This window comes from Mustelus asterias, chromosome 14 (genome assembly GCF_964213995.1).
Source record: "Mustelus asterias chromosome 14, sMusAst1.hap1.1, whole genome shotgun sequence".
Taxonomy (NCBI): domain Eukaryota; kingdom Metazoa; phylum Chordata; class Chondrichthyes; order Carcharhiniformes; family Triakidae; genus Mustelus; species Mustelus asterias.
Window position 1 is genome coordinate 8,529,880 of NC_135814.1, and position 14,225 is coordinate 8,544,104.

At 47.6% G+C, this 14,225-nt stretch overlaps 1 protein-coding gene across 1 annotated transcript in view; it reads left to right on the forward strand.

The window, feature by feature from the left end:
* arhgef49 (Rho guanine nucleotide exchange factor 49) overlaps positions 1 to 13,902 on the forward strand; it is a 30,566-nt gene extending 16,664 nt beyond the window's left edge. The window contains 4 exon segments of the mRNA XM_078229295.1: positions 1,647 to 1,908; positions 6,120 to 6,694; positions 10,750 to 10,895; positions 11,907 to 13,902. Coding sequence (XP_078085421.1) covers positions 1,647 to 1,908; positions 6,120 to 6,694; positions 10,750 to 10,895; positions 11,907 to 12,723 — 1,800 coding nt within the window. The 3' untranslated portion in view covers positions 12,724 to 13,902.
* Positions 13,903 to 14,225: the final 323 nt, after the last annotated feature.

A 14,225-nucleotide genomic window follows, 5' to 3' on the forward strand; every position in this document is an offset into this window, starting at 1 on the left:
GAATGGAGAATGGCCAGGGCAAGATCCGATTGGAGGTGGCACCAAGCTGGAGGTGGTAGAAATGGTGGAGGACGATTTGTTGAAGACTGAAGGTGTGGAGTGGAAGGTGGAAACTGGTTCCTGGAGGAATGGGGAAGGGGTAAGGGCAGGACTACAAGAATAGGATAGAAACATCCCATTGATAGATTCTATATATAGAATAATGGAATTACAAGGCATGAATAAAAATTGTTAGTAGCGATCTAGAAGGTCAGGCAACATCGCAAAAAGCTGGTTTGCAGGTGCAGCAAGTAATTAAGAAAGCAAATGGAATTTCGTCCTTCATCGTTAGACGGATGGAGTTTAAAAACAGTGAGATTATGTTGCAGCTTTATAAAGATGCTGGTGAGGCCACACCTGGAGTACTGTGTACAGTTTTGGTCTCCTTACTTGAGAAAGGATATACTGGCACTGGAGGGGATGCAGAGGAGATTCACTAGGTTGATTCCGGAGTTGAGAGGGTTGTCTTATGACAAGAGACTGAGTAGACTGGGGCGATACTCATTGGAATTCAGAAGAATGAGGGGAGATCTTACAGAAACATATAAGATTATGAAGAGAATTCATAAAATAGAAGCAGGGAGGTTGTTTCCACTGGCAGGTGAAACTAGAACTAGGGGGCATGGCCTCAAAATAAGAGGAAGCAGATTTAGGAATGAGTTGAGGAGGAACTTCTTCACACAAAGGGTTGTGAATCTGTGGAATTCCCTGCCCAGTGAAGCAGTTGAGGCGACCGCATTGAATGTTTCTAAGGCAAGGATAGATACATTTTTGAACAGTAAAGGAATTAAGGGTTATGGTGAGCAGGCGGGTAAGTGGAGCTGAGTCCACGAAAAGATCAGCCATGATCTTATTGAATGGCGGAGCAGGCTCGAGGGGCCAGATGGCCTACTCCTGCTCCTAGTTCTTATGTTTTTATGTTCTTATAATATCTGTGGTGGAAGATCAGCTATGTTCTAGTTGAATGAGCAGGCTTCAGGGGCTGAATAGCCTACTCCAGCTCCATTCCCTATATTCTCAGACAGAGTTAATATTCCAGGTCGATGACCTTCCATCAGTATTGGGGTACGTTAGAAACTCAACAGTTTGAGCAAGTCCAGAAGCAGGAACAAAGAGAGGGTGAGGAAAAGACAAAGTGAAGGCCGGAAATAGAACCGAGGGCAGGAAAGTCAAATTCACGGACGGGATGCTGGCACAAGTTTAAAAGGGATGGTAATGAGACAAGTAAAGGAGTAAGAGGCAGGTCCAGAGATGGTGGAAGATGCTGGAGTGGATTCGTAGTTGGCGGGGTGAGGTTAACGGAACAAACCTGGCAAAGAGGAGAGACCTCCTGTCACCTGGGAATGTGACGGAGGAGGAAGGGTAGATGTGGATAACACTCTGGCCGTGTAATGAGGGCTTCTCCAAACCCCAAACCTCCTCGTCTCTCAGTGACTCTGCTGCAGCCACCCTCCTTCCCCAGAAGGGAAAAAAACAGTAAAACGGAGAATTAAGAATACTGGTGCGAACAGTCTTTCCCACACAACCCGTCCCGTTCTAACTTAATTTAATTGATTGTTTTTTCCTCCCGCCACCGTCTTGACCTTTCCCTGATTCCTCTTCCTCAGCATTCACTCCCCGGGTGTCGGAGGTCGAGCTCTGACGCGGCGTATGGGACCACGGACACCGCCAAAGCCCAGCGGGAGTGTCGCCTGCGACCCCACTTCAGCGACCCCATGCCAGCCGACGCAGTCAAGCGAAAGCAGCTGGAGATGAGGATAGCGGCTGCTGCCTGGGGCCTTGGCCAGAAGAGGCGCCAAGACAAGGACGGCAGCGGTGGGGATAAGTAAAATGGCTGGAATGCACGGTGTCGGGTGGCTCCATTGGGTAGCGGCCTTGCCTCTGAGTGAGAAGGTGATGATGGGGTCAAGTTCAGCTTTGGAATGGACAGGGGAGAAACTTGTCCTCATGGTGATGTACACCATTCCCCGGACAGACAATGCAACAGGGAGGCCTTCTCTGTGGAGCCCACTCGGCACCTGCGTTCATATCATTAAATATCATTTCTTCCCTTTAATCTAGATTGACACTCTGGTACCACTGCTGAGGGGTGCTGCACTGTCAGAGGTGCTGGCTTTAGGGTGACATGTTAAACTGGGACCCCACTTGCCCTCTCAGGCAGAGGGGATAGGGCCTGGGTAGTATTGTTGTCGGTGCAGGCTCGATTGGCCGAATGGCCTCCTTCTGCACTTTAGGGATTCTATGATTCTATGTAACAGCACATGTAATAGCAGCACAGTGGCACAGTGGTTATCACTGCTGCCTCATAGTTCCAGGGACCTGGGTTCGATTCCTGGCTTGGGTCGCTGTCTGTGTGGAGTTTGCACGTTCTCCCCCTGTCTGCGTGGATTTCCTCCGGGTGCTCCGGTTTCCTCCCACAGTCCGAAAGACGTGCTGGTTAGGTGCATTGGCCGTGCTAAATTCTCTCTCAGTGTACCCGAACAGGCGCCAAAGTGTGGCGACTGGGGGATTTTCTCAGTAACTTCATTACCGCGTTAATGTAAGCCTACGTGTGACTAATAAATAAACTTTACTTTAAAAAGATTCCCTGGCTACATTTGGAAGACATGCATAGGTGAGACTTTAACTGACTCAAAACCAACTCACTTGCACAGAATTAAAATCAAGCCCATTGTTTAATGTAAAGGTTGGCACCTCTGACAGTGCAACACTCCCTCTGCACTGGGAACGTCAGCTAAGACTCAGTGTGTAAGTTTCTGGAGTGGGATTTGAATACACAACCTCCTTGACTCAGAGGAAGGAGCTGCACCCACTGTGCCAAAGCTGAGCACAAATTATATATTTCAAGATTGTTGAAAAGAGCGACATGAAGAAAGATGCTGTCAGTTGTTTGCAATAAGCCGATACGGGTCATACTCAACCACGCTGCACTTGCAAAAGCCAAGACAAAATGTCTGCTGTCGATGTGATTCCACAACTGAGCAGTACTTGTTGAACAATCCTAAGTGTGCTGACAGCTACGCTATCAACCAGTTTAAGATAATCACTTAAGTTGCTAACATGGCTCATTTATGTTTGTTAGAGGTGTCTTAAATTCATACACAGGGGCCCAATCAGTGTTAAAAGGAACCTGTTCAAGCCTTAATTGCACCTTTTTTTGAATACCCAGGAACTCAGGGAGCCTATAGTTAGTTCCGATTGTCTTCTCCATAGCAATGCCTCGGTCAATCAGTAAGAAGTCTCACAACGCCAGATTAAAGTCCAACAGGTTAAAGTTTTTTTAATGTTTATTTATTAGTCACAAGTAGGCTTACATTAACACCGCAATTAAGTTACTGTGAAAATCCTCTAGTCGCCACACTCCGGCGCCTGTTCGGGTACACTGAGGGAGAATTTAGCACGGCCAATGCACCTAACCAGCACGTCTTTCCGACTGTGGGAGGAAACCGGAGCACCCGGAGGAAACCCACGCAGACACAGGGAGAACGTGCAAACTCCACACAGACAGTGATCCAAGCCGGGAATCGAACCTGGGTCCTTGGTGCTGTGAGGCAGCAGTGCTAACCACTGTGCTACCGTATTTGTTATCACGAGCTTTCAGGTGAGTCAGGGGAGTATCAGGTGAGTCAAGACACCCACCTAATGAAGGAGCAGTGCTCCAAAAGCTCGTGATAACAGGTAAACCTGTTGGACTTTAACCTGGTGTTGTGAGACTTCTTACTGTGCCCATCCCAGTCCAACGCCAGCATCTCCACATCTTGGTCAATCAGAGCCGACTTGCCAACCAATCAGCATCCTTCTATCCTGCAGCATAAATTGTTGTGATGGTTTGAAATTTGGCATTCTTGTGTTTGTCCTGATGAGTGCAAGGCAAAAAGCTTCAGCGACATTCAAATTCTGCACTACCAAGGAACTGTTTCAGAGTTCTGCGATCATGCAATTTCTGCATCACTGAGCCTGTGGAGAGAGATGAGGGACCAGGTGGGGTAGGGGAAAACAAGGAATCTCTTGGTTCCTCAAGCCCTGATTGCCAGCTTTTCCAGTGAGGCGGACAATAGTGAATGTACATCAGAAGGCCACCACAAGCAGGGCCTCAGTGACACAGAACAGTCCAAAGTACAATCCCTGCTTTGTGCTGAGTTTGCCAATGTCAGGCAGAAAAGGGGCTACATCTGGGTGGGATTGTTGTCAGTGCAGACGCGATGGGCCGAATGGCCTCCTTCTGCACTGTAGGGATTCTATAAGATAGGGCAGGGAAGTGGAGTTGATTAGAAGGTCAGCGATGATCTTATTGATTGACGGAGAAGGCATAAGCGGCCGTGTGGCCAACTCCAGTTCATATTTCTTAATTTTCGAGGTACCAGAGATTGCCCGGTACAGGAGGGATTCTTCTGTGTGGACTGGCAGATGTGATCCTGCGTCTAACTTTAATGTCTGTCCTCTTTCCCTTCTGAAGTTTACCGAAGTGAAAGACTGAAAGGATTTTGAACTGATATTTAGAGACCATGACAGTCGGAGTAATTACCATGAAGAATGAGTACTTACCAGTAGATTCATCCCCTGGGTATTTAGTTATCATTTAACTGGCACTCAACTTCACATTTCCAATTTAATGCTATCACGTACAAGGATCCAATTAACAGTCTGTGTTAACATTCGATAATACCATGTAACCATGCATATCTTCGGACTGTGGGAGGAAGCCGGAGCACCCGGAAGAAACCCATGCAGACATGGGGAGAACATGCAAACTCCACACGCTATTCCATGTCGATGTATGTTACTATCATATGACGGTGCATGTTAGTATGTCATGAAGGTGGCACTGCTGCCTCAGATCGTCAGGCTCCCCCAGGTTCGATTCTGTCCTTGGGTCACTGTCTGTGCGGAGTCTGCACGTTCTCCTCGTGTCTGCATGGGTTTCCTCCGGGTGCTCCGGTTTCCTCCCACAGTCCAAAGATGTGCAGGTTAGATGGATTAGCCGTGGTAAATGCGTGAGGGTATGGGATAGGGGGAGGGGTGGTCCTGTTCGGACGCTCTTTTGGAAAGTCAGTGCAGACTCGATGGGCTGAATGGCCTCTTTCTGCATTGTAGGGATTCCATGGAGTGCGTTAATTTCCCAGAATGTTATGTGTTAATATCTTCTGACAGAGCGTATTAATATCTCTTGATGTTGTGTGTTAATATTCTCCAACAGTGTGTGTTGTCACCCCCCAACAGTGTGTGTTAGATTCTCCTGACAATATGTGTTAATATTTCCTGAAGTTGTGTGTTAATATCACCTGATGCTGTTCTGTTACTATCCCCTAATAGTGTGTGTTACTATCTCCTAACAGTGTGTGCTGTACATGGCACAGTGGTTAGCACTGCTGCCTCACAGCAGGGAATGGGGTTCAATTCCCGGCTTGGGTCACTGTCTGTGCGGAGTCTGCACGTTCTCCCCGTGTCTGCGTGGGTTTCCTCCGGGTGCTCCGGTTTCCTCCCACAGTCCAAAGATGTGCAGGTTAGGTGCATTGGCCGTGCTAAATTCTCCCTCAGTGTACCCGAACAGGCACTGGAGTGTGGCGACTTGGGGATTTTCACAGTAACTTCATTGCAGTGTTAATGTAAGATTCTTGTGACTAATAAATAAACTTAACTTAATATCCTCTAACAGTGTGTATTACTATCCCCTAACAGTGTGTATACTATCCCCAAACAGTGTGTGTTATTATCCCCTAACAGTGTGTGTTACTATCCCCTAACAGTGTGTGTTACTATCCCCTAACAGTGTGTGTTACTATCCCCTAACAGTGTGTGTTACTATCCCCTAACAGTGTGTGTTAATATTCTCTAACAGTGTGTATGACTATCCTCTAACAGTGCGTGTTACTATCCCCTCACTATGTGCGATGTTGCTCTGTTGGTTTCCCCAGCTCTGGTACCACAGTGTCAATGATCAGAAATTGCTTCTCTGCTTCATTCTGTTCCAGCGCATGGCGAAATCTAATAAGGGTTATGATTTTCTGACCTCTGACACACAGATCCACTTTGCAACCCATCCAGTCGGACAGCTGAAACCTCTCTGAGCTCAAAGCCAGGAGACGGCCACCTGGGACCGGGCTCCAGCCACAGATCGAAGCATCGCTGGAGCAACCTCAGTACGGACAGTGGGGTGGTGGGACTAAACGACAGGAATGAAGAGAAGGAGGAAGAGGAGGTTGAGCAGGGGAGGAAGAGCAAAGCGGCTGAAGTGGAGAGAGCAGACAGTGGTATTGGGCCAGCCATGGCCAAGAAATGGAGAAGCCGGGTGGGGGAGTCGGCGCGCTCAGTGCAGGCGTGGGTGGCTCACCGACCCTGCGTTGACTGCGGGGAGAGAGACCTCTCGGAGGCAGAGCCGAGGGGTGCGGCGAAGAGACTGGAAAACCTCTGTGGCCAGTGCGCCAAGCGTAGGACAGAGCGCAAAGAAGCCATTCTGGAGTTTGTCAACACTGAGTCCAGCTACGGTGAGGATCTTCGCATCATCAAAGAAGAGTTCTACCTCCCCATGCAGGCGGCTGGACTCCTGACTCCAGAACAGCTCACTGTGATCTTCAGTAACATACAGGAACTCATCGAGGTCAACGAGAAATTTCTGGAAAGGCTGCATGACTCTACCGAGCAAGCGTTTGATCAGGTGAGCCAGGGAGCTATGTCAAAACATTCAAATAATATCTCTCAAACAGCTCAAGGGAGACTTAGAAAGATTGTACATTTAAATAGCACCTTTCTCAACATCTCAAAGCACTTTACAACCAGTGAAGAACTTTTGCAGTGTAGTTATTGTCGGAATTTAGGAAGCTTGACTGTCAATTTGCGCAAAACAAGATGCGGTAAGCCACTGTTAAGCTTATTGCCTGTGTGTGTGTGTGTGTGTGTGTGTGACATGCCTGGACATGCCCCTGCCGGCCCTGCCTGAGACTCCTCCCCCCCGGTCCAGGTATAAAGGTGACTGAGCCCAACCTCCCTGCCTCAGTCTCGGGACTAGTTCATCAGCATGGGTGTGCTCCAAGTCTTTTGCAAATAAAAGTTCTTGCATACAAACTAGTCTTTGCTTGATTGATAGTGCATCAATTTTATTCGCAAAAAGTTTTGGGATGGAGCAGATACTAAAACCCGATAGATTAGAATTGGATCCTCAAGCCGTAGGAGCCTCTATCAGCTTCGATCACCGGCTGCGATGTTTCGAAACTTTCCTCACCACCTCCGCCTCCATCGTCCGGACCGAAACCGACAAGCTCCACGTGCTCCACGCCCGGGTAAGCGATCAAGTATTCTCGATGATTAGAGACGCTGAAACTTACGAGGATGCGATCGAACTTTTAAAAGGCCAGTACAATAAACAGACTAATGTAATCTACGCCAGACATCTTCTGACTACTCGCAGACAACAGCCAGGAGAATCGGGCGATCAATTCCTGCATGCGTTGCGAGCACTTGGCAGGGCCTGCAACTGCAAGGCTGTAACAGCCGCCCAAAACACTGAGGAATTAATCAGAGATGCCTCTGTCACGGGTATCAGGTCAAACTATATCAAAAGAGGCAGAGCAAGAAGAAAAGGGGACATGGGAAAGGGGAGGCGAGGACCTGGTGGTATTATTGCTAGACTATTAATCCAGAAACTCAGCCAATGTTCTGGGGACCTGGGTTTGAATCCCACCACGGCAGATGGTGAAATTTGAATTCAGTAAAAAATGTCTGGAATTAAGAATCTACTGGTGACCATGAAACCATTGTCGATTGTCAGAAAAACCCATCTGGTTCACTAATGTCCTTTAGGGAAGGAAATCTGCCGTCCTTACCGGGTCTGGCCTACAGTCTGTGACTCCAGAGCCACAGCAGTGTAGTTGACTCTCAACTGCCCTCAGGCAGGTAGGGATGGGCAATAAATGCTGGCCAGCCAGTGACACCCATGTCCCAAGAATGAATTTTAAAAATCCTCTCTCTGTCCGACCCCAGAAACTGAACAGTATAGAACTGAAGGGTCCCAGCTTAGATCCCTCACTCAACATGGCTGATCCCAGCAGTAGGGGAGGATGTCCTCAAAGTGACTCCTAGGTCTCCAAATTAGAGGAGGGGGTAAAACAAATATCCCCCAGCGATTGCCAGCAGGAAGCATTGCCTGTATGTGCACAAATGGAGGACAGAGCCTTGCCTTGGTTGTGGCGCTCCCTGACAACTCTCACCACAAAGGCTGACAAGTGGACAAGGGCCACTTTCAGGGACTTACCAGCGGGTGGTGGAATTGCACGTCAGTGTTGTTCAGCAACTCCGCAAGAGACTCCGAAGATAACATTAGAGTTCACTTTGCACTCTCTGTAATCTTCAGCCTATCCAGAAGGCTGGCCCTTACTCACACTAAGTCTCATTCAACCACCACCCCACTATCCTTCCATTCCAATTCTCTTCCTGCACCTCATGGCTCACTAAGGCAGATTTTTGTCTGTTTCCATAACTAGTAATTCCTGAAACAAGCTGTTAATCTGTCGCCAGAGGCTTATAGCTTGAAGGGGTGCCACTCCTCATCAAGTGTGGCTGACCAGGAATCTCTCCCACTCTTACCACCAGCCATTGGTTTGAAAGGATTCGCAGGTTGACACTCAACCCATTTGACTGCGTTATGAATGCACCTTCCTTGGCCATCAAGTCCTGGAGTTGGACTCGAACCCGGAGCTTCTATCCAGCTCAGAGGCAGGGAGGCTACCCACTGTGCCAATGTCCTTGTCTGACCTAAAATCCTACCTGGTAACACCCCCGATTCTAAAATTCTCATCCCTGTTTTTAAATCCCTCCATGGCCGCATCACCCTCCTCTCCATCTCCATAATCCCCTGCAGCCTCTGAGAAATCTGTCTTCCTCCAACATTGCACATCAATGATATTAATCACTCCACCATTGGCAACTCTGTCTTCAACTCATGAGACCCGAAGCTTTGAAATTCCCTCCCTAAGCCGCCTATAACTCTCTTTTCTCACGTGGGATGCCTGTTAAAACCTACGCCTTTGACCGAGATAGTTGTAATATTTCTATGCCTTTTAGCTTTGACAAAGGGTCGTCCGGACTCGAAAGGTCAGCTCTTTTCTCTCCTTACAGATGCTGCCAGACCTGCTGAGATTTTCCAGCATTTTCTCTTTTGGTTATCCCATTCTGTGGCTCAGTGTGTTATAATCCAGGTCAGAAACTCCAAAGTGTTTTATATGAAGTCCGTCTGGATAATACGTTTTGCACTTTGAATTTGGCTAGGGTGAGCATGAGATGCTTCACTTCAGGTATGATTCAAAGGACCCACTAGGGAGCTTTTATCAAACAAAGTTTATTTAAGAGTTAACATTGAGTAAGGAAAATTAGCTATAACTTTTACCAATTACAAACAAGAAAAAAAACAACCATGTTATTGTAAAAAACTTAACAGCTAAATACTGTTCCAAATAAACAAATCCCAGAAACAAACATACTTGCCACAGGTTTAACACAGAAAACAAGTATGCTCATGTGATGCTGTTGGATTCTGCAGCTTTCTTGACCTACACACAGACAAGCTTGAAGTCAGAACAGCTTCTCAAAACACCAGTAAGTAGTCTCACAACACCAGGTTAAAGTCCAACAGGTTTATTTGGTAGCACGAGCTTTCAGAGCGCTGCGAATGCACTCACCTGAGGAAGGAGCAGTGCTCCGAAAGCTCGTGCTACCAAATAAACCTGTTGGACTTTAACCTGGTGTGGTGAGACTTCTTACTGTGCCAACCCCAGTCCAACGCCAGCAACTCCACATCAAAACACCAGGGAGAGAGAGACAGAACACTGCATCCAGCCTGAAGTAAAACACCTTTTGTTTTGATTTGATTTATTATTGTCACATGTATTAGTGTACAGTGAAAAGTATTGTTTCTTGCGCACTATACAGACAAAGCATACCGTTCATAGAGAAGGAAAGGAGAGGGTGCAGAATGTAGTGTTACAGTCATAGCTAGGGTGTCGAGAAAGATCACCCTAATGCGAGGTAGCTCCATTCAAAAGTCTGACAGCAGCAGAGAAGAAGCTGTTCTTGAGTCGGTTGGTACGTGACCTCAGACTTTAGTATCTTTTTCCCAACGGAAGAAGGTGGAAGAGAGAATGTCCGGGGTGCGTGTGGTCCTTAATTATGCTGGCTGCTTTTCCGAGGCAGCGGGAAGTGTAGACAGAGTCAATGGATGGGAGGTTGGTTTGCATGACGGATTGGGCTACATTCACGACCCTTTGTAGTTCCTTGTGGTCTTGGGCAGAGCAGGAGCCATACCAAGCTGTGATACAACCAGAAAGGATGCTTTCTAATTAAAACAGCAGCCAGCAGCCCAAACTGAAAGTGAAAGTGCTCCTGTCACCTGACCTGTCAATCATTCTTCCTCCAACAATTCAAAAGGTTGTAAAATCCCAGAAAATGCATTAGACCCAGAGTAAAAATACACAAAACCCCATTTAAACCATTTAAGCAGCAATAAAAGGACTTCTAAGCAGGCAGTCGGTGCCACAGCAAAAACGGAAGGTGGCTTACAAACTGCATTTAAAAAAACATTTTGTAAAGGTACAGTATCATCACAGGTGTAAAGTTTGTCTAGAAAATACTCCTGTGAAACCCTTGGGACATTTGACTATGTAAAAAGCACCATTGTCAATGACATCTTCTAATCTTCCTTTCTTTTTAATGTACTGCCAGGATGATGAGGACTTTCTAACGGTGTGCATTGGTGAGATGTTCCTCGAGTTTGTTAATATGCTGCCTGCATTTCAGACTTACTGCATCCACCAGTCTACCTCCATCAACATGCTCAACACACTGGAGAAAGAGAAGGAACTCCTCAGGTAGAAATCCCATCACCACCTCACACCGCTCTGTGAAACCCGTTTCTATTTTCATAGAAACAGTGGAACTCAGGAGTAAGCCCTCAGCTCCTTGAGCCGGTTCCATCATTCAGTGGGTCAACTTCCTCAACTCGATTTACTTACCTTTGTTCTGATTTGCCTCACACACTTATCTAACAAGGATTTATCAAACTCAGCCTTGAACTTTCCAATTTCAATGCCTTGGGCAAGTGTTTGATGAAGACTAATTTACAGGGATATGGGCAGAAAACTGGGATCTGTCATAGCCTGTCATAGTTGAAAAGCGGGGTCGACTTATATGCTGACGACGTGAAAAATCATGAGTTTTGGGGCCAGAAAAATTGGGTCATTTTATACATCGGATTGACTTATACACCATGATTTACAGTACATCCTTTAAGCTTGTTCCACCATCCAATGAGATCATGGCTGATCTGCAACATAACTCCATAATACCATATCCCTGAATACCGCTGGTTAACAAAACTATCAATCTCTGATTTGAAATTAACAATTGCCATTTGGGGAAGGGATTTCCAAACTTCCATCACCTTTGGTGTGTAAGACTCTTTCCTAATTTTACTCCTGAAAGGTCTGGTTCTAATTTCTTCTCCTAACTCCCCAATTAAATAAGACTAGTACGCAAAGCTTAAAGAATAAGTTGTGCTCCAGTTCAATTTGCTTGTGATCTTGTCTCAGCTTTGTCCCTGCCTCTCTCTCTCTTCCAGGCTATTGAACTAGTCAGTGAGTCAGTTATACTAGGCAGTGAGTCGATTATACCAGTCAGTGAGTCAGTTATACTAGTCAGTGAGTTGGTTATACTAGTCAGTGAGTTGGTTATACTAGTCAGTGAGTCAGTTATACACGTCAGTGAGTCGATTATACTAGTCAGTGAGTCAGTTATACTGGTCAGTGAGTCGATTATACTAGTCAGTGCTGTTTAAGGAACTTGGCTCTGGGTTAACCACGTGTTCTCTTGCTTTCTTCCAGGATCTTCCTGGACGTGTCGCAGAATGACAACACTGCGCTCCGTCGCATGAATCTGCGGTCGTTCTTGATGGCTCCACTGCAACGGGTCACTAAGTACCCCCTTCTCCTCAGCCGGATCAGCAACTCCACGCCAGAGTACCACCCAGACCACTGCAGCCTGCGGGAGGCCAAGAGCAGGGTGGAGTCCCACCTGGAGCACATCAACATGAAAACCAAGCAAGAGGGCGCCCCGCCCTGGTCACTGCGGTCCTTCCGCCGTGACAGCCGGCGCAACCGGGAGGTTGTCAACATCGAGATGAGGGAGATCGCCATCAAGGCAGTGGGCTGGCCTCGGGAGGACACGCGGTTCCCTATGGAGGGGACGCTGCAGTCCGCGCAGCCCAGCGACGGGCAGTGGACCAAGAAGGGAAGCAGGTCGCTCAAATTCCAAACACTCCAGGTGCTCCTGATGGTCAACGTGGGGCGGGAGGCTGAGCCGGGCCAGGAAGGGACGGCTGGCGAGCGCGGGTGGGAACTGCCGCCGGTGCGGGACGCCGCGTTGGTACTGATCCGGGACAAGAGCGGCGGCAAATTCGCCTTGTTCCGTCGCCCCATCCACCTCAGCAACTGCGTGGTCTCCTCGGACCCGGACTGCGACGACACCTTCGAGTTGTTGGACATCCGCAAGGAGGCGTTCGTCTTCCGAGACGCTGACAAGCACCGGACCCGCCACTGGTTCAGGCTGATCAAGCGCTACTCGCGGGACCTGGGCTCATGGCGGAAGAGGCGCAACGCGCTTCCGAATATCATGATCAACGCAACTTACAGCAGGGCCTGAACCCAGTGAGAAATCGGGTCCACCTCACCACCGCCCCCAAGTAAAGCCACAGGAAGGGGGTTACTGAAAGGGGTGGAGTGTTAGGAGCAAAAAGGTTGGGAAGGCACAGATCCTCATTCTTCCAAACAAGGTTGCCAACATCCAGAATTCCCTGGAGTTTCCAGGAGTTGAAGCTTAATCTCACCACTACTTTGGGGGGGCAGGAGGAGGCAAAATCGACAGGGTGTTAAGCAATAACAATGATTACTCGGGACAAAATTAACAGTTGCATGGACAAATGTGGGTTAATTAGGGAAAGGCCCATGGATTTGTTACTGTCAAGTCATGTCTGCTGGAGTTTGTTGATGAGGTAACAGAGAGAGTCGATGAATGTAATGCTATTGACATGGTGTACATGGATTTCCAAATGGCAGTTGATGAAGTGCCACAAACTTGTGAGTAAAGTTACAGCTCATGGTATGAAAAGAACAGTTGCAACTTGGGGTGGGATTTGACAGCCTCATTGCAATCGGGGCTGGTCTGTAAAATGTGCTGAGCCAGTTCATTGACCTTGGCGGGACTGGAAAGTCCAGCCGATCGGAGGGGCAGTAAAATTCCCCCCCCCCTCCCAATTCCCCTCTTCCCCACGGATATGTAATTAGCTGAGTGAAAGGAAACAGAGAGATGGGGTCAACATGTTTCTCAGACCAGAGGAATGTTTCCAATAGAGTTCCCCAGGGGTCGGAGTTAGGACATCTGCCCCTCTTGATACATATTAATGAGTTGGACCTTGGTGTACGGGGCAAGATTTCCAAATTTGCATTAGATACAAAACTTGGAAGCATTGTGAACCGTGAGCGGGTTAGTGTGGAACTTCAAACGAACATAGATAGATTGGTGGGATGGGCAGAGAGGCAGCAGATGAGGTTTAATGCAGAGAAATGTGAAATGATTCAATTTGATAGGAAGAACATGGAGACGTAAAGGGGACAACTCTAAAAGGGTTGCAAGAGCAGCAGGGTCTGTGCGGGGTGTGTATGTGCATAAGTCATTGGAGGTGTCTGGACAGATTTAGAGCAAAATTAATAAAACAAATGGCATCCTAGGCTATATCTATTGGGGCCGAGAGTACAAAAGCAAAGAAGTTATGTTTAACCCATATCCGGTTCAGACTCAATTGGAGTGTTGTGTCCAGTTCTGGGCATTACTTTTAAGGAAGAATGTGAAGACATTAGAAAGGACGCAGAAAAGATTCAGAAGAATGGCTCCAGGGGTGAGGGACTTCAGTCATGCAGATAAGTAGGAAAATTTGGAGCTGTTCTTCTTCGAGAAGAGAAGGTTGAGAGGACAATTAAACGAGGTTTTGGAATCATGAGGGATATCAACCGGGTAGATAGAGAAAATCTGTTCCTGTTGGTGGAAGGATCGAGAAAGAGAGGACAATACTCTGTACCTGGCACAGCTCAGTGAGGCTGGGATAACTGGAAAACAAAGCAATGGAGACACTATTGTCACACAGCGAG